This window comes from Agaricus bisporus (genome assembly GCF_000300575.1).
Source record: "Agaricus bisporus var. bisporus H97 unplaced genomic scaffold AGABI2scaffold_6, whole genome shotgun sequence".
NCBI classification, from domain to species: Eukaryota; Fungi; Basidiomycota; class Agaricomycetes; order Agaricales; family Agaricaceae; genus Agaricus; species Agaricus bisporus.
In genome coordinates, this window is record NW_006267369.1 from 1,769,694 (window position 1) to 1,788,035 (window position 18,342).

At 46.5% G+C, this 18,342-nt stretch overlaps 3 protein-coding genes across 3 annotated transcripts; 2 read left to right on the top strand and 1 right to left on the bottom strand.

The window, feature by feature from the left end:
* Positions 1-1,027: 1,027 nt before the first annotated feature.
* Positions 1,028-7,893, bottom strand: AGABI2DRAFT_193409 (pyruvate carboxylase). Its single transcript, XM_006462043.1, has 35 exons — positions 7,802-7,893; positions 7,693-7,749; positions 7,572-7,640; positions 7,347-7,523; positions 7,146-7,291; positions 6,973-7,089; positions 6,719-6,917; positions 6,201-6,674; positions 6,049-6,147; positions 5,876-5,988; positions 5,690-5,814; positions 5,538-5,633; positions 5,045-5,482; positions 4,713-4,960; positions 4,549-4,659; positions 4,427-4,495; positions 4,258-4,374; positions 3,839-4,201; positions 3,704-3,786; positions 3,570-3,655; positions 3,513-3,517; positions 3,251-3,456; positions 3,052-3,188; positions 2,769-2,989; positions 2,674-2,713; positions 2,590-2,624; positions 2,513-2,530; positions 2,127-2,453; positions 2,028-2,074; positions 1,809-1,968; positions 1,597-1,759; positions 1,517-1,533; positions 1,404-1,464; positions 1,155-1,348; positions 1,028-1,096 (listed from the first exon to the last, which is right to left on the bottom strand). The coding sequence occupies exons 8-34, from the start codon at positions 6,363-6,365 to the stop codon at positions 1,302-1,304; spliced, it is 3,597 nt and encodes a 1,198-aa protein (XP_006462106.1). The 5' UTR covers positions 6,366-6,674; positions 6,719-6,917; positions 6,973-7,089; positions 7,146-7,291; positions 7,347-7,523; positions 7,572-7,640; positions 7,693-7,749; positions 7,802-7,893; the 3' UTR covers positions 1,028-1,096; positions 1,155-1,301.
* A 4,235-nt stretch (positions 7,894-12,128) lies between these two features.
* Positions 12,129-13,477, top strand: AGABI2DRAFT_193410 (hypothetical protein). Its single transcript, XM_006462044.1, has 10 exons — positions 12,129-12,216; positions 12,270-12,307; positions 12,363-12,401; positions 12,457-12,495; positions 12,551-12,605; positions 12,655-12,788; positions 12,853-12,966; positions 13,029-13,103; positions 13,159-13,235; positions 13,296-13,477. Exons 1-10 carry the CDS (start codon positions 12,163-12,165, stop codon positions 13,400-13,402), a joined length of 732 nt encoding a protein of 243 aa, XP_006462107.1. The 5' UTR covers positions 12,129-12,162; the 3' UTR covers positions 13,403-13,477.
* A 1,205-nt stretch (positions 13,478-14,682) lies between these two features.
* On the top strand, positions 14,683-16,441 carry AGABI2DRAFT_118969 (hypothetical protein; the record flags this gene model as incomplete). Its single annotated transcript, XM_006462045.1, has 7 exons — positions 14,683-14,929; positions 14,982-15,089; positions 15,140-15,281; positions 15,334-15,724; positions 15,790-16,030; positions 16,088-16,367; positions 16,420-16,441. 7 exons carry the CDS (start codon positions 14,683-14,685, stop codon positions 16,439-16,441), a joined length of 1,431 nt encoding a protein of 476 aa, XP_006462108.1.
* Between the last annotated feature and the right edge of the window lie 1,901 nt (positions 16,442-18,342).

An 18,342-nucleotide genomic window follows, 5' to 3' on the forward strand; every position in this document is an offset into this window, starting at 1 on the left:
GATGGATGAGTCTTTCATTTTTCTTACTATCGACAAGACATTATCTCGGCTTTTGAATAATATCTGGTTGTTTGAAGATCCGACTACCTTGTGCTTAAAATTAAAGTTTCCGTGAATTAAGATAATTGGTGTTATTTTGCATGCTGTTCTTGTGGAGGAACAATGGTCACCAATCCATCTAAAGATAATGTCATTTGAGTGGCTACATGTATGAATATCAAATCTTCTTCGTGATATATATGTGATGCTCGAAAATAAAAGAAAGCACGCAGCCGCGGCGCGATCAAGATAAGTACGCAAAGTGGGGCACTTGCCGGCTCCAAGGACTCTACACTGACCTGATACGTAAAAAAGAGAGCAAAGATCGTATACTTGCGATACGACCCAATGTATGCATGCATGCTTGCATTAAAGGAAATCCAGAGTAGCGAGCATGTTCATGAGAGCTACGATTCATCGTGAGCATTTGAGTACTGCCAAGTGAGTACTGAATTACCGAGTCGCTGGGGGAACGCGGAGTTGATGGGATAATCATGGCATGAAGTTTTCCCAGTTCTCTTCTGAACAACCTTTATGGCACTGCACCAGAAAATTTACGTTCCCAGAGAGAAGCAGTTTTTCAGATGACATCGAGGGACCTGATGACAAGCAACGCCGCTTCTGGCAGCGCCAGAAAACCTAAAATACACTACATCATGAAGCCAATTTCTCCACAAGGCTCATGAATTCCGCTGTGGCAAACCATTCTGCTCGTAGAGAATCTCCAAAAGACATCCCACCTCTGTATTTTGACACAAAACGAGAGCCCTTCCGGGGGTCAATATTGCATCAACTTCATCAGGCAAAGAAAACAACGTTGTCTCTTCCGCAGAAAACAGTCAATATTCTGACTCACCAGTGTAAAGTATATACCTTACATCGGCCAAGTCCCCCTTCTACGGACCTCCTTGGTAACGACATTTCGGCTTTAAGGCGGAGGATCAGACAGCTTAAAATCATTTGCTTCCCATCCTTCCTGGTCGAAGTTCGATGAGGGGATTACTCCCGTGTGGGAATGCACAAAGTCTTTCGAATGCAATGGTTACTGGATCAGAGGGTAAGAATGCGAGGCCTAATTCTACTGCTGTACAAGGACTGAAAAGTTCATGACGTAGAGAAGGAACTCAATGACTTTCCCATGCGCAGCTGGCTCTCGACCATTGAGCGAGCAACAAATTATTTCTCTTGATTTTAAAAGGCGCGCGTGATCGCCTAGGCAATCGTGTTTTTACAGGACAACCCGTAGATATAGACAAAATTCTTTAATGGACTATTTCAGCGACGAGATCACCTTGATTAATAGAATCACCTGTTGAAAGTGTAATTAGCAAATGGAAGAAAGGTCAATGAGAAGAATCATATACCCTCATGAACGGTCACACGTTTGACATGACCAGAGACTGGGGCAGTCACGGCAGACTCCATCTATGAGACAGTCAGATCAATTATATGTGGGAGAATGATGGTAAAAACTGGCCTTCATGGCGCTCAGAACTGTTGGCGCAGGGGAAAAAAAATGAGACGGAGCTCCGAAAAGTTTCCACCAGAGGCACTCACCACAAACAGGATCTCCTTTCTTGATTTCTTGGCCGTCTTTAACACGGACTTCTACCACAACTCCAGACATGGGAGCTCCAACTGAGCCAGGGTCAGAGGTGGACTTCTCTCGTGAAACCGTCTCTACAGCAGAGTTCTTATCCTCAATGGAGACGGCACGAACCTATGCGTGGTGTCAGATTTATAAAGACTTATGATAGACGTCTTCCCACCTCTCCATTGACTTCAAACCAAACATCACGTTGCGCACGTCCCTCTACAACAGGGCCTATAGCCATGAGTCGAATGATGAGGGTCTTCCCTGCCTCAATGGAAATGTGCATTTCCTCTCCGACATCAGGGCGTCCAAGGAAGTAACGAGTGGGAATAACACTGAAATAACCTCGTCAGAATGACGGAGTCAGTGTACTCGTGACCGATTGGTATTTTACCTGAGATCCCCGTACTTCTCCAAGAATCCTTGGTACTCTTCAAAGACCTAGAAATTCAACTAAGGGCATGAACGTGCCCGAAAAAATAAATACAAATACCTTGGGATACATAACGTAGGAAGTCACGTCCGTATCAGTTATATGTTTGCCGAACTTGCTGCGCAGGTCTGCCTTGATCTTCTTGAAGTCCAAAGGTTGCAAGGTCGTTCCGGGACGTCCATCGATTCTTTGCTTGTCCCTGATAACGCGAGACCGTAATGGCTCAGGGAATCCTCCCACAGGTTGACCAAGATATCCTTGGAAGAATTCGACGACAGATGAAGGAAAATCTAATTGTTCGGCACGTTCCAGAACTTGTTCCTTGGAAAGAGAATTTGATGTCATCCATTGAGCAAAGTCACCAACAACCTTCGACGATGGTGTGACCTGTTCAGAGAGGGACGCAGTTAGTAACGTCGATATTCTGGAAGGATATATTAGGGTACTTTGATGATGTTACCGCACTAAGAAGAAAAGATGGTCAGACAAGTAATTTCATTTCACGATATTAAAAAAAAATCACCAGTTCATTTGCTTGGATGTACTTCTGTTTTATTTCTAGAAGAGCCGTTATTTGTGGACATTCTGATAGAAGATAGCGGCGAACCTGTCCATTGTGTACCTAATCCAAGTTGGGAAGCTTGGAACTGGAGTATACGAAGTAAGTTCTATAAACCCTCGGCTGCTCGTTTCCGAACTTACCATCAAGTTAGTATATTGACCTCCGGGCATCTCATGGTCAAACACTGAAGAATCGGATGCACGGACGTTGGCCTCAAAGCAGCCGTAGAGCATGCGGACTTGACTCCAATATAAGTTGAGGGCTTGAATGTCATCGTAGCGGATACCGGTGCCTAGCGACGTTTGCTCCAAGGCCATACAAACGGCGCCCATGGAAGGTTGTGATGTCAATCCGGACATGCCTATCAATGGAAAATGAATACGACAGATACAGACAACCTCCAGTCCATTAAGCAATACCCACTATCAATGGCGACATCCACAATATCGGCACCAGCAGCGGCTGCAGCAATCATACTGGCGGTAGCTATACCCGCGGTGTCGTGAGAGTGAACATGGATAGGAATATCTGGGTGAGCCTTCCTAATGGCCCCGATGAGGCTATTAAATCGAAGAATCCGAGTTAATTTTTTATCTCCAATTCAGAATGAAAAACACCGTACATCTTAGCCGCCTCAGGTTTGAGGAGGCCAGCCATATCTTTGACTCCAAGAATGTGAACACCTTCCTTGACGAGCTGACCGATGAAGTCAAGGTAATACTGGAGTGTATATTTGGTCTCTTTGGGGCTAGCAACGTCACCACTGTAGCAAACGACGGCTTCGACAACACCACCGGCCTTTTTGGCGGCGTCGATACCGAGTTTCATCTGAAAACCCCTAAGTATTAGGTTTGTTCATCAATCGGGGAACTCCCAGCTCTTACATTTTCTGAAGTCATGAAGTCAACAGGCTATTCATTCCGACAAACAACGTAACTTACCGAAGTAATTTAACGAATCGAAAACACGGAAGATGTCAAGACCATTTTCGACAGCCTTCTTAGAGAAGTCATAGATAGCATTGTCCCTGTGGTGCCATCAGGAAACGTCTGGGAAGAGGATGATGTGAACTCACGGGTAGGAAGTGTAGCCGACACCGTTTGCACCACGCACGAGAGCTTGGAACGGAATATTAGGGACCAGCTTCCTAAGAGTGCGCTGAACACAGCATTAGATCCCGGCTTCATATAAGACACAAAAGTTAGCATACAAGACGATCCCATGGGTCTTCGTAAAGGAAACGCATCGCGACGTCGAAGGTAGCACCTCCCCACATTTCTAAACTGTACGAATTAGCAAGAGCATAGCTGGTCTCCTTTGCGATATTGACCATATCGGTCGTGCGCAGACGAGTAGCAAGTAGCGATTGATGGGCGTCACGCCATGTAGTGTCCATAATCAAGACACCAGGATACTCGCGTACAGCCTTGGCGAAGGCTTCGGGACCGTGTTCAACGATGATGTTTCTCCATCCAACAGTGCAAGGGAAAGTAGTGTCCACCGTTGGTCCTGAGGGATCTTCACGGTTGGTGAGTTTCGGAATAACAATGTCCGTTTTAAGACCTGGTTCTCCCTAGAATTTCGAAGTTAACACACTGCCGAGAATCTCAGACTTTGAAGGTCACCCACAACTTGTCCTTTGATAGAGCTTCCATTGACAGCGAGATCTCCAAGATAAGCGAGTAGTTTTTGAGCACGATTCTGGCTCTGCACGAGTTTGAAGAGGTCTGGTGTATCATCAATGAACTGTTCATCCCGAATGAGAACTTGCAATATCAAAGGAAAACAATAGGCGCACCGTGGTCCAGGTCTTTCCTCCGATAAACGTGTCGTGCGTTAGTAGGCGGAACAAGAAAGGAATATTGGTCTATAAATAGAGGTCATATAGTCGCGACTGGCAATATTCCCGATGATGCTAACCTTGACTCCCCGAATGCGGAATTCGACTAGGGCACGAAGCATTTTCCTGCGAGCAACTTCGTAAGTAGTACCGCTGACAGTGCACTTGACGAGCAAACTATCGTAATGGGGCTACGATTTCATTCTTAAATTCGCTAGTATGAACGCAATAGGGCAAATCTTACTGTGATTTGAGCGCCAGCGAAACCGGAGCTGGCATCGAGACGAACTCCGTTACCACCCGCAGAACGGTATACCTCTATTTTTCCTGTATCAGGCTGGAAACCTGTAGCAGCATCTTCGGTTGTAATACGGCATTGAATAGCGAAACCACGTTTAGTGATGGCATCCTGCGTCAAGCCCAATTGAGGTAGAGTAGCGCCGGCGGCAATCTGGATTTGTGCAGCAACGACGTCGATGCCAGTGATTTCCTCTGTTGAGAGCCAAAAGAGCGCAAAGAGATAAGACCAGGGAATTAGAACCGGTTACATGATATGGCTTGGAGACGTCCACTTACCGGTAATGGTGTGTTCGACTTGGATACGAGGGTTGATTTCAATGAAGTAATGCCTGCCCATTTGGTCGACCAGGAACTCTGCAGTGCCAGCGTTCCTGTAACCAACACTTTTCGCAAGCTTAATTGCATCACTCAAGATCCCTTGGCGAATTTCCTCCGGCAAATGGGTGGCAGGTGCGACCTCTACAACTTTCTGGTGGCGACGTTGAACTGAGCAATCACGCTCAAAGAGGTGGATAGTGTTCCCCTGGCTATCGGCAAGGAGTTGAACTTCAATATGGCGAGGGCGTTCGAGGAAACGCTCAATAAAGACGGTTCCATCGCCGAAGGCAGACTTGGCCTCACTGACCGCTCGCTCGAAAGAGGATTGGAAGTCAGATTCCTCGCGGACAACACGCATGCCACGGCCTCCGCCCCCCATAGCTGCCTTGATAATGACTGCATTCGAGAAATGAGCGCACTCTCAAAATGGTTGCAGTATTCCTTGACTTACCAGGGAAACCATACTCTTTAATGAAAGACTCTCCATCTTTGTATGAACCAACAGGTCCCGGAGTGCCAGGTACGACAGGAACACCGCATTGCATGGCTGCGATCGACCTGCCAGTGAGATTGTGTATCACCGGGATGAACTGCTATACATACCAAGCGTCCTGGCCTTAGTCTTATCACCAAGTCCATCAATGACTTCTGGGGTGGGTCCGACGAATGCAATGCCAGCATTCTCAACTTTGCGAGCAAATTCGGCATTTTCAGACAAGAAACCATAGCTAAGTATCAGTAGGACGCGTAAGTAGGGTTTGCATCAAAATTGAAAAAGGTAATGCTTACCCTGGATGTATCATGTCGACACCATGTTCCAAAGCGATCCTGATGATGTCGTCCTGAGCAAGATAGGCAGCGACCGGAGTGCGACCCTTGCCAACTTGGTAAGCTTCATCGGCCTAGTGCAACAAAAGGTTCAGCGATAATGTCCAGAGTGCCTACCAGTTGTGCCACAATACCTTTTGACGATGGGCCGATAAACGATCTTCATAGGAATAGATCGCGACGGTATGCATAGCCAATTCATGAGCCGTTCGGAATACACGGATGGCAATTTCCTACAAGAGTATAATTCAAATGAGGTACGAAAACAGTAGGAAACGGGTCATACGCCGCGATTGGCAACAAGAATTTTGGTCAGGGGGCCACCATGGCCAGCTGCTTTCCTTCTCATTGTTTGGATGGAATGAACCGGGGTGCCGGGTGCGCTGGGCGATGTCGCAAACATAGCGGATAACCTAGGAGGGTGAAGTGTTGCTGACGATTGTTCAGCCATGGTGGTAAGTAGTGGTCAGGGGTTCAGCCTGCGGGCGGTTTAGGAAAGGCGGAACGGGGAATCGCGATTGGACAAAAAACCGGAAGATCAAATTGAGCACAAAGTGAAACACGTAGTAACAGACCCGCGAAAGAAGAGATAAAGGTGGGGGAGATGTTTCTATCCTCCGTCGACTCGAGCTGTATTTATGATATCTCTACTTGCACTTATCGCCATCCGGGTTTTGCCATTTCGGTGCTAATACGGCTTGGTATCACTCCGATCCTGAGCGTGTCACTTATCTCCATTACCACTGATTTCTAGGCATCTCTACGACTATTAGTACAGCGTCTGTATCGTCTATGACTACGTACTAACTATGCTTTTCTACTGGTCAGGGGAATGATACTATCAGCCTGCTTTATCTTTTTCTGGTTATTCTTCGCCACCGCGTATAACAGGCCTGCGAAAAACCCTACCCCAACAGCTGATACTGATCCAAAGGTGATCGGATCTCCAAAGAAGAGCATCCCAGATGCCGCAACAGGGAGTTTATTCAAAGCTCCAACCATACTGCGGTCCTCAAAGTTAGCTACGGTAATCAAACGACAAAGGTTTGCCACATTACCTATAAGTTGTGCTACTCGTCACCCGCACGCACCATGCCGTAGTATACGAGATACCAACTGCAGCTGCTCCCGAAAAGGCGATCGCGAATATCAAGAAATTGCGAGTCTCTGGAGGACTGTTGTATCGGCGTTAAGAAAGGGATGAAAATTGATCGTTATAACGATGACGCACAAGTTCTGCGTGAGGTTTTCCGATCCCCAGTCCTCAAACAATAATGAAAAGACCGCTAGGACGGGTATGCTCAACAAATTGTTGTAAAACATTGAATCCCAATCAGAGAAACCGGTTGACTTGATTTTCTTCCGCATTGACAGGACCTATGAGTCTATATCAGAAAGATGAGGCTCAGGGCTTGACGCGGTGGCGGCCTACATAAGCAGCGCTTGCAATGCAATTAAGGAGCATCCAGAAATATCCGATATTGAGCCCGCGGACAGTGCCCACGAGATCTTGCAAGGTGTTCACGCTAATGCCAGTGCCGACTGCAGGGGCAGAATGGGAGAAGGCATTGCTGACGTCGGACCACGCAGCGATGATGGACGAGACAACCTTGCCTAGCTTAGCGCTATAGTTCACGGGAGATAGGGCGGACCTTACCATAAAAATAAAGGAGACGAATGTAAGGGCGGTAACTGAACCGCCAAACCAAAAGACTTCTCCATATGCCTGAAATCAGGTTAAAGTGAGCTACCAAGCGGCGAATTTATGGCCAACCCACTATTAAAATGATAGTCAGGTTTTTGAAGATTGTATAGACAGGAATATTTAGGTATTGCTATTTCACGGGTAAGGAGCGTGAACAGTTCGTTCGATCATAGACCACTCACAAGACTCTTTGACCCTGTATAGATGACACTAACGAGAAGGAAACTGATCGGAAACCATGTTTTGGCATCCTTCTTGTCGAGGTCGCGAAAGGATATAATTCCAAGTTTCTTGACAAGTACGACACAGATGACGGATACGGACGACTGAATGCACAGCAGCAAAAAGTTCATGGAGAAGTGAGCTCCAGATACCACAAACTAATGCTATGGTAAGCAATAGCCTAAGATTGGTGTTTATTGAATGATTCGACCTTGTTGATAAGTGTCATCAATATGGAAGCCAGGCAATAGCAGACAATTGAAGAAACTAACAAGATCAGAATGACGGAGTTGTGCGTATGATGCCCCTTACTCACTTGCAGCACTTGAGGGTTTGGATTCCTTCGTCGCGCCAGTGGCTAGTGCTTTCCTGATTTCGGCTGCATCCTGCTCTTCTGAGTGTTTATTATGTGGCGTAGCCGGAATGGACATCTTCCTCGGTCAGACGGTGGATAAGGCCAGACAATGAATATGGCAAGACGATGAAAATGGCCAGACAGTGAATACAGTCCTCACCACGTAAATGCAACGTGGAAAAGACAGGTAACGCAAGCGTGATCAGAGGCCTTCAGCGACGATAAAACCGCAACAATTTAGGCTGGGCAAATAAATGACTTCGCCAGGTTTTTTAGTAGACAAGGATTGACAAGTGTGGGCGAGTTGTCGTGGGTTGGTGGAGGTTGGGTGGAGGTTTGAACGTTTGCCAGCAGTTTGCCAGGTAGGTCCACGTCCACGTGACTTGCAAACGACCCAACCCTCGAGGATTGGTGAACGAAAAAGCTACCGAAAGCGCGAACGTGAAGTCATGGTGGCGTTTTGACTGGATTGTATGTATGTACGGTGAAACCAAAAACTGTAGTGACATTGAATTTGCCCTCGCTGGAGAACTTACCTACTCACTCTTGCTCATCACCGGAAGAACCAAGTTTGATGACTTCCATCAAGTGCCAATCCGATCCTACTGAATTACATATTTTATTTTAAGTACACACATATGAAGCATCGGGGACATGTCAAAGTTATGTTTAAATCGGTTAGGAGGCTGATATACTAATTTACAATGCCATCAAGTATCTTCAAGCTCCGATTAATATGCTGCCGAATGTAACTTGCGATTTCTCGACGCGCCAACAGGGGTTTAGATGAGGGATGTGTATATATGTACATACACTCTTTCCATTGTATCCGTGCTTCGGTAGAATACTTCTCGTAGCCTCAGTCACGTAGGTGAGCATGGTCGCCAAGTGCTGGAATTTGAGCCCGACCGACGTGAGGGAAATTCCAATATCCTGATCCTACATACACCTTCCCGACACTTCTCCGAGTTGTGACTGTTGGATTAAGATAACTGAATTTTCATCGTCCCCAGATTTGTGGTCCCAAGCACGGTCCATTGGTAGGGAACACTTCCGCCGATATTTCTCCACCACTACATGATCCCGTCGCCCGACTTTGTCTTCAACTGACAACATCGTCGCGAATAACCTCCAGTACATGCGACCTTAAGCCTGGGCAATGTTGCACTAACATTAGCAATTGCCTCTTCCACCGTTCCCAGAGGTCCTTATGAAACCAGGAAGTAGCTTCGCGAAACCTTTGGGAACCTTCAATCATGCCTTTTCGCTGTGTACGCTCATTCATCAATTTCCTGGCGCGGCTAAACTGCACCCCTCAGTTGCTCGGCATTTGCAAGACTGCCACCTTGGTTTATTAAACTTGAACTGGCCGCAATTACTGAAGACCAATGCTGTCGGATGGATTTTGAACAACCATTAAAGGTACAGCCATTTAACTGTCAAGGGTTTTCCGGCATCTTTGAGAAAGACTGCGCGTTTTCACGTGGTGCTTATGTTTGACGAAGACACTTCTTAATCCTGGGATAGTACCCTAGATCAAGAGAGAGGTAACCTGGTGGAAAGACGTACATTCAATTCTCGTTTCCGTTACCGACCGAGGATGCGGTCAGCGACAGATAGGATGGAACTCAAACTATGACATACGATTCGCCACCGTCTCGGCATTCCTGAAAAATACCCGTGAATAAGAATGCAGTGCTACGCAAGTCCAGCGGTTCGTGATCATCATGGCTTCTTAGAAAAGCATAGCGGGTGAGTGTAATTCATTCGAACGAGGTAAATCGACTATACTCGGCTATAAAGACCAGTGCCGATATTATATATATGCCCAAGGTCATCGCGCCTCCGGTATCTCTCGCGACATGAACCGCGTATGAAAATAGTGGGGTAATTCCCGAACCTAACACCCTGGTGGGTGGCGTAGAACAGACAGATGCCCCCGCTGCATAACTTTCGATGTACGTCTTATTTCTTGGTCATTTACTGGGTTATAACCCTTGTGCTGTCTGCTCCGGCTGGCGAAACTTGTGAGTATCCTATCATTAACGCTACGAGGAGATACCGAGTTGAAGGACCGGGGGAAAGTGAAGGCAAAGAATCCGAAGGTTGCTAGTCCACTTGTCCGGGGTAGGTGATGTTGATACTGGCCACTTCTATGAAGAAAGATCACTGGAGGTCAACTGAAAATGAGCTAGCATCACGATAAGTAGCCACAAACCCTTCGACGCAGAAGATTCAAATGGTATTGAGCGATTTGAGTCAATGCGCCTTGGACCGGAGTCAGACCCCCGAATGTTATGGCGTACCCCCTACCAAATGAGGCTAAACGTTAAACCCTAAGGTCAGTTCCTTGGGACTCGGGAAGTGAGTACAACCCATACAGTTGGTTGATCTGCTAAAGAAAGGAGCCGCGCATATGGCTCATAGTTGGCCGATTAGATGGAACGAAAATCAGGCGACAATTGGCATAAGACAATGAGCCGCGTGATAGTGACGAGGGATGTGCAAATTGTTGGGCTATCTCTCCGAAAGCGAGCTTCTTCGAAATTATTTCCAGCATTCCCTGTTCCCACCACAGTGCTCTTCGCCTATCTGGATCTAGAGGATGCCCGATGTCCGTGATAATATCTTGCTGACACGTTTCAACATAGCACAAAGTGCATCGAACTGGCCAGAGGCGTTCCTTTCCACGGTTCGTGCTATAATAACTACGAGCCACATATCCGTGTGTTGAAGGCAAAGCATTGAAGATTCTGATCCACGATTACGCCCAGTATTGCTACAGTCCAAGTCAATTAGGAACTTGTGATCCATCATGTGAAATCGGAGAATCGAATATCAAAGTACGGATATTTGGAGTATTTTGAGGTCCCGGACCTCCGCAGCACTAGTCGGAATAACATCTCACGAGTTGTAGCGTGATTGATCCTCACCGGGATACCATATATCCCTGTCCATGAGATCCAGCGCGAGACAACGAAGCTGTGGGCCGATTCCTTTCAGGGAGGAACTGATTAGAGGTTAAGGTGCAAAGACTGTGGCTTCATACCACCGGGGAAGCGCCTAGATGAGCATAGGATAAGCCTTCGCAAGTTTTTTGAGAGAGAAGCGGGTGTTAATGGAGTCCAACAAGAGGGGAATACGATCATGTCGGACAGTAAAGGGAGAAGTTACATGAGGCATTCCGTTTCCCGAGGCCTTCCACACTTCACATCGAAGGTTACACCCCACCATTCCGATCGTTAGCAAAGATACAATGTCCTCGATGGGGCCGCGTCCACCTTCCTAACATCCGTCTTTGGATACCAGCGTGACATTTCGATTGAGGACACATGGTCCCACTTTCTAGGAATGAGGAAGCCCTCGAGGTAAGGATGGTTTGAGTCGTATTCATAGAATCTTCCCCAATTCATTCCGGTGGTTTCTGGTTTCGATGACGGCTTCCGCGTCAATTGGTGGAATCTTACGACATCGGAGTTCACGAACATAGTTCGTGCATGGACAGCAGGGAAATTTAGTGAGTTTGAAAAGGTAAGCTATGTCCTTCAAGTCAGCGGTGATGCCGTTGAGGAGCAATTTTCGCGCGACAGGGGTAGAATGTCATCCTCGGAGTCAAAAATTTTAACGACGACCTTGTGTGGTAGTTTCGATATCGATACGGGTCGAAGGGCATTTGAACGCTCGCCTGTATTGTGTTTGGAAGTTATCCAGAGTCCTAGACGCTTGCTATCCCACATGAGATGCATGCCTCACGACCAATGATTTGGTGCGAAGGCCGGGGAACGGGCGTCGGGCCTCGATTCTCAAGTCCATGAGCGAGACGGATGCGAAAGCGAAGCATATAGAGACCGTTCATAAAGCAATTGACCAGTGACATCGGAAGACGTTGAAATGACATACATATATGACTAAGCCCGGAGCCATCGACTCTGCGCCGTACACATTTCTCTCTCCAACACCCTGACAATGTCCTGGATATCTGTGATAGCCTCCGTTGGCATGGCCGTTGGCCCTCCCTTGGTCCGTACCCGCTTCAATATGCCTTACCTGATTGAGATATCCATACCCCTTAGGTCTATGCCGACCAAGCTGTCTCGATGATTCGGAAACGGTTGGCTATGATCTTTTGTTACAGCCCTTAGTTTCTCATGCCATACCTTTTCCAGGGACTCAACTGGTTTCTCCCGTGATGTTTGTGCAATTCTGTCAGTCCTCGCATCCTTGTCTCTGGTCCGGGTCTGACACGTTAACTACTTGCAGATTACTTGCCAATATAACTCGTTGTTTCTTTTGGTTGGGGTATGCCAGTATCTCTCACCACGTCTGTAGTTTGCTTATATGAATGGAATTCTAGAAAGCATTTCGAAACCGCGCTTCTGATTCAGTCGGTTCTCATGATACTGGCTCAGGTCAGCCAGTCGTTTTCATCTTCCAACCTAGCTTCAAGTTCTATTCCAGCTCGCTTTACTGTACATCTGCATCCTACATCGACCTAAAATCAGCGCAGAGGCTCTCGGAACTTCGACGAGACCAATTTCTTTCTGGCAATGGCCCAGTTACGCCCAATATATCGAGTTCCTCTGTGGCTTCATGTGTGTTGCTTATGCACTATAACCCCTTCGCTCCGTGTCCTCTGACTAGTTTGCTTGAAACTAGAATATGCCAAGCAATCATGTTCTTAATTTTTGGTCGGTCCGACTTGTATATCAATATCCTTGGATTTCTTGCACTGGGCCTCGAAAGCACACTTCCGATTCCTCAGCTTATTAGGTATGTCCTCCCGGGCTTTTGCTAGGCTTCAGAAGATTGACCATATGTTTTCTGGTATTCAGCAATTACCGGCAACGCTCGTTATATGGATTTCGTTTGTCCACGCTGTTGGGCTGGTTTGGTGGAGACGCCTTCAAGTGAGTTATCTTGGACCTTGCATTGGCAATAACTTATTTTCTAACGGTCTGCTAGAACCGGTTACTTCTTCTTCCAAGATTCACCATTTCAATTTAAAATTTGTGCCATTTTTCAACTCTCAGTCGATGTTGGTGCGTACAAACCTTGTTCTAGTAGTTTGACACTATACCGAGTTGATCTTTTCCCTCTAGCAATTGTAATTCAGAGATTAATCTACGGAAATGCGCCACCAATGTCGGTTCTAATTGACGAAACCGAAGACTTAGAGCACGCTCTAGCTTTGTCAGAGGAAACCTGACCGACTATAGACGTCTAGATGTTCATTTCATGTTTCCATTACCCTCAATATGATAGCCTCATGGTTCTAATTCACTCGTTCGTCTGACAAACGTTCATCTTCATCAACCAGATTCATATCGCGTTGTACCTCTCACTGATGCGCGAAACAACTCCGAGCTATTTGTCGCGAAATTCAACTGGAGACCTAGATGCATACTCAGTGAGTTGTCTTCATTCGGATCAATGGTGACACGCTTGGGGGCATTATGCGGTAGTAGCCGCGGACGTAATACACCTATGTGTTTGTCCACCTAGCAGGACTACGTGGCAAGGGGATATATCGACAGCCAGCCCAGCGTACTTGATGAAACTGACAAGCACAAAATTGACACGTCAACGGATTCAAAGTTGCGACAGCTTGGGCGAGATCAGAAAAGCAACCAGTCTATACCCGGGTGGTTTGAAGAATGGTCAACTCATAGGCGCTCATGCATTTGTTAACTTAGCGGCAAACATTGTAAGTCTGTATGGTTAGAGTCATGCGCGAGCTCACACCGTCCATAAAGTTACATCTATTGTGGATCGCTTTGTGTCAGGACTACATCTTCCCCAAATTCCATAACTGAAGTTATAACGATCGCCTACTAGATGGAATATCAGAGATGTTTATACATTGTTCGGAGTAACCATTGTGCATACTAAGCCTATTCTCGTGAGTCGTAAATTAAAGTATATCTGGCGCGCAACAAATGAGACTTGCAGGCCCTACGGCTTATCAGAGCGTAATCAAGCACAAAGATTGTTCTGAACTACGCGTTGCATATTATCATATATCAAGAACTAGAGTTAAAACGAATCGTGAAGGTTGTCCCGGAAGAGAAGCGGCGAGAGTGGCGGGTCGTGGCGCGACCAAGTAAGTATCTTTTCCCTTTACAACTTATGATTTCTATAGGCCTTCAGCCCCAAGAGCTATTAAAAGAACGGCTAGACGGTGGTCGTTAATCAATCTATGGTACACTCGTCCACCAATCTGGCATTGATCCTCCTGAATTGAAGATTAATTCGATCGACGACTGCTTACACTGCTGAACTTTGGACGCAGCCCTGAACGTGTCCCATGCAAGTCCCTGTACCTCTAGTTCACGCGAAAAATGTCTCGCGGATAACGCAAACTCCTTTCCTTCACTCCCAGGTATAAAAGTGGGGCCTTCCAAATTTTATCTCCAAAACACGAACCACCATCTACTATTCCAATTCTCCTATAAAGCAACGAACATCTTTCACATCTTTCGCTACACAATGCACGCGTCTATAGCTCATACTTCTAGTAACGAGGAATCCCCGCGAATCATTTCGAGGACCGGCGGGTTTTCGGGACGTGTTAAGCAATTTGGAAAGAGGTTGGTCGTCGGTGGAAAGCAACTCAGAGGTGTACTGCGGGGGCTGGCCCACGCAAAGACTCCGATGCAGTCTGTTGAAGTCGTTCAGACAACTCTTGCCCCAGAGACTGGATATCCCGGGAAGACCGATAAGATCTCATCGCCGGGTTAGTTGTGATAATATGTTTCGCCAATTTTTTTAACAAATAACATTTCAAGTCGTCGAGCTCAGTTCTTGTGCACAGGACGAGCCTTCCGACGGTCAGGCCAAGCCTCCTAGTATCGAGGAGGAACGCAACGCTGGAGGAGATGAGACTATTATTCAAAGTAAAACTATATCTGACTCTTCCATGGTCTGCTCATCAATTTATTCGCAGCTGCCAAGCTCGATAGCATCCAGCACGAGTCTTCGCACAGCAATTCAACTTTATCGACACCCATGGCAACCTCCCCCATCACTCTAGAAGGACAACTTGTACGAACCCTTTTACGGGAGATAATTGAAGTTCAAAGACTCCGGTAAGTATGGAATCCTTCGGAGTCTATATTTCTAACATGGGGCCTTTGGCAGTCCAATTCCACCGTCGGACCCGACATCTTCGATAGCGTCACAGGGGAACCTCGGCGTAACCCAGCGCAAGATTTCGAACGGTCAAGCGACTCTCCCGACACCTCCTACATCACGATTGGAAGCGAATAATATATTGGCACATTTTTCTAAGGACCTCGGAGATGTCCAAGTCGACGAGTGTTGCGCTTTTCAAGAGAGTGCCCTCTGGTCAATCACTTTTGCTTTCCATAGTCGACACCGGTATTCTATGGAGTGGATCCGTTCTGAAGATGAACGCACCAGCGAGATCGTCAAGCGTGAACTCAACGCCCTGCAACGTGTCCGAGGCATACCCAATATCGCCCACTTTGAATATCTCGGTGGCGGTCCGATTGATCGTTACATATTCCTGGTATATCTACTGTTTCTGGCTATTTATGCAGGCCCTCATCTCACCTCGTCATCGTCTAATCGTAGAAGTGGATGGGTCAAGTCCCGCTCGCACAAGTCCTTCAAAAACGCGGTCGATCCTTCAGTCTACAAGATACGGTCCACGCGATAGCCCAGCTTATTCACTCAGTCCAACTGATGCATCAACGAGGAGTCATCCACGGAAGCATTTCGACGGAGAAGATCATGGTCGGCGACGACGGAAGACTTACGCTATTCGAATTCACCTCAAGCACCGTTACCGCTGAATGCGCTGCTCTCGACGGAGGTAATTATCATACCAGTGGTCTATCTTCTGCGCTGTGTTGCTGACAACGTCTACCAGATATTCCTTTCTGGGAACCCGGTGAGTCACGCAATGGTAGACTGATTCCTAGTATCTATTTTAGAGATTACGCTGCGATCGCCCACGTATGGCACAAGATGCGGACACTCATAGCACCCTACCCCTTGGACGGAACATACGGAGCATGTGACGAATACCTGACGAAGGAAGAGGTGATATTTCTTAATCCATTGCTGGCACCCGTTCAGTGGGCCTTTCATACTACTTACAATTATAGATCGGTTAAAGCACTGAAGGCGGCTACGATATTCAACGACATGTGAGTAGTTTATGGTCCGCTTGATATTCTGCGTTGTTCAATTTTCGTGCAGCGACTGGAACAAGTTCAATTAGCGGACGGACTACTTCAAGCGGCTTCCCAAGGTCCGCTTGTCATCTTCTTCCAAAGTCGATCCGGCTTAATAACCTTCTCAACAGCTGGGTTAAGCAGTAGGCTACGTATGATTTCTTTTTCCGCCTGTTTCTCTTTCCCTTTGGGTTTTTTTTAACTTTTCAGGCAGGCCGACCGTATAAGACCATGTACCATCCTTCCATCCTTTCTTCAAGCCATCAAGCACCCAGTAGGCTACGTATGATTTCTTTTCCTATTTCTCTTTCCCTTTGGGTTTTTTTCTAACTTTACAGGCAGGCCGACCATATAAGACCATGTACCATCCTTCCTTCCTTTCTTCAAGCCATCAAGCACCGTCTTCAAGCGAATAGGTATCTTTCCTCCTCTATTGTAGTTACATATTCCGGTCTCCTTAAGAGTTTTCTCACCTTTTCCGGATTACATTTTAGGACGAGCCGACCGGTGTATCATCCGCCTTTTCCTCAAGCCCTGAAGCAGTTCTTGAATGAAACCGTGTGAGTCGCTACTTTTTCTCTCTTGTAGCTACCATCTCCTGTTGTCTCTTTTTCATGTACTTTGGGGGTTATTGACAATGGAGACTTGACCAAACCTTCGTTGTGGCGGCTGACTGAGACGGTCATCTCAGGAGGCCAATCAATGATCCCCTCCCCTTTCTATCTTTCTTTCCCTTCTGCTATTTGTTCGTGTGCTGTTGTCTTTCTTTTTAGGTTCTCGGCGAAAGAAGACGAACGAGGGAACATCGTAGAAGATCAACGGTTGTTCAAGCCCTTTCCTCAAGCCCTGAAGCAGTTCCTGAATGAAACCGTGTGAGTCGCTACTTTTTCTCTCTTGTAGCTACCATCTCCTGTTGTCTCTTTTCATGTACTTTGGGGGTTATTGACAATGGAGACTTGACCAAACCTTCGTTGTGGCGGCTGACTGGGACGGTCATCTCAGGAGGCCAATCAATGATCCCCTCCCTTTTCCATCTTTCTTCTCCTTGTGCTATTTTGTTCGTGTGCTGTTGTCTTTCTTTTTAGGTTCTCGGCGAAAGAAGACCAACGAAGAGACATGGTAGAAGATTAATGGTTTTGCAAGTGTTCTGGTATCTACTCTCATACTCTCTATACTACTTTAATCCTTTTAGGTGGCTAACGGCTGCAAGAGCGTGATACCTCAAGAGTGAGTGTTTCGCTATCTTCCTATCCACGTATAGCTCACGCTTTATAGTTAGGCTAAGAATTCTATCATCTTTCTGTTTTTTCTCATCCTTGGAGTGGCATCTTCTCACCTTTTTGATTATACAGATGTTAAGCAAGAAGAGTCGCCGAAGAGGAATTACGTAGGGAAGAACGGTGCGTATCTTGCCGTTTCACTCCTGTTGAAATGTCACACTCATGTTCGATGGCTAGGTTATATGGCCCTTTTGCTTCATTTCATTCGTCTTTCTTCTGTTTCGAATTATCTAACCTTCTATCTTTAAGGCAAAGTCAAGAAACGGAACCGGGAGGAACAGTGAATAAACGTGAGATATCACTTTCGCATTCATAGTATTCTGTGTTCAAATATCACTCAGTTTTATTGTGTAATATAGGTTGCCCAGGCTAGGATGAGTATTAGGCTAGGATTTCTTCTTCACTTTCTGTTTTTGTAGTCGTTTATTTTTCTGACATTCTACTTTAGTTTTTCTAGTGCATGTCAAGAAACGGGGCAGAAAGAAGACAGAGGACATCGGTGAGTCACACGTTCTCGTCTATCTTATGTGCACGTTTAAACCCCCGTTTAGGTGAGGTGACGACGGTTTAACGCTAAGCATTTTCTTTCTTTCTATATTCCTCTGTGTTTTTCTATCTAATCTTTGTTAGGGTCAGACAGGAACTGGTGCTCGAAACAAGGATGGTAC

Excerpts from the sequence above, each read along its gene's own strand:
- AGABI2DRAFT_193409 (XM_006462043.1), bottom strand. The coding sequence starts at position 6,365 with ATGGCTGAACAATCGTCAGCAACACTTCACCCTCCTAGGTTATCCGCT. Across the intron at positions 3,787-3,838 it reads AAGACCCATGGGATCGTCTT|CGCACTCTTAGGAAGCTGGT; the intron begins GTATGCTAACTT and ends TGCTGTGTTCAG. Across the intron at positions 1,760-1,808 it reads GGTTTGAAGTCAATGGAGAG|GTTCGTGCCGTCTCCATTGA; the intron begins GTGGGAAGACGT and ends CACCACGCATAG.
- AGABI2DRAFT_193410 (XM_006462044.1), top strand. The coding sequence starts at position 12,163 with ATGTCCTGGATATCTGTGATAGCCTCCGTTGGCATGGCCGTTGGCCCT. Across the intron at positions 12,606-12,654 it reads TTCTCATGATACTGGCTCAG|CTCGCTTTACTGTACATCTG; the intron begins GTCAGCCAGTCG and ends GTTCTATTCCAG. Across the intron at positions 12,967-13,028 it reads CCGATTCCTCAGCTTATTAG|CAATTACCGGCAACGCTCGT; the intron begins GTATGTCCTCCC and ends TCTGGTATTCAG.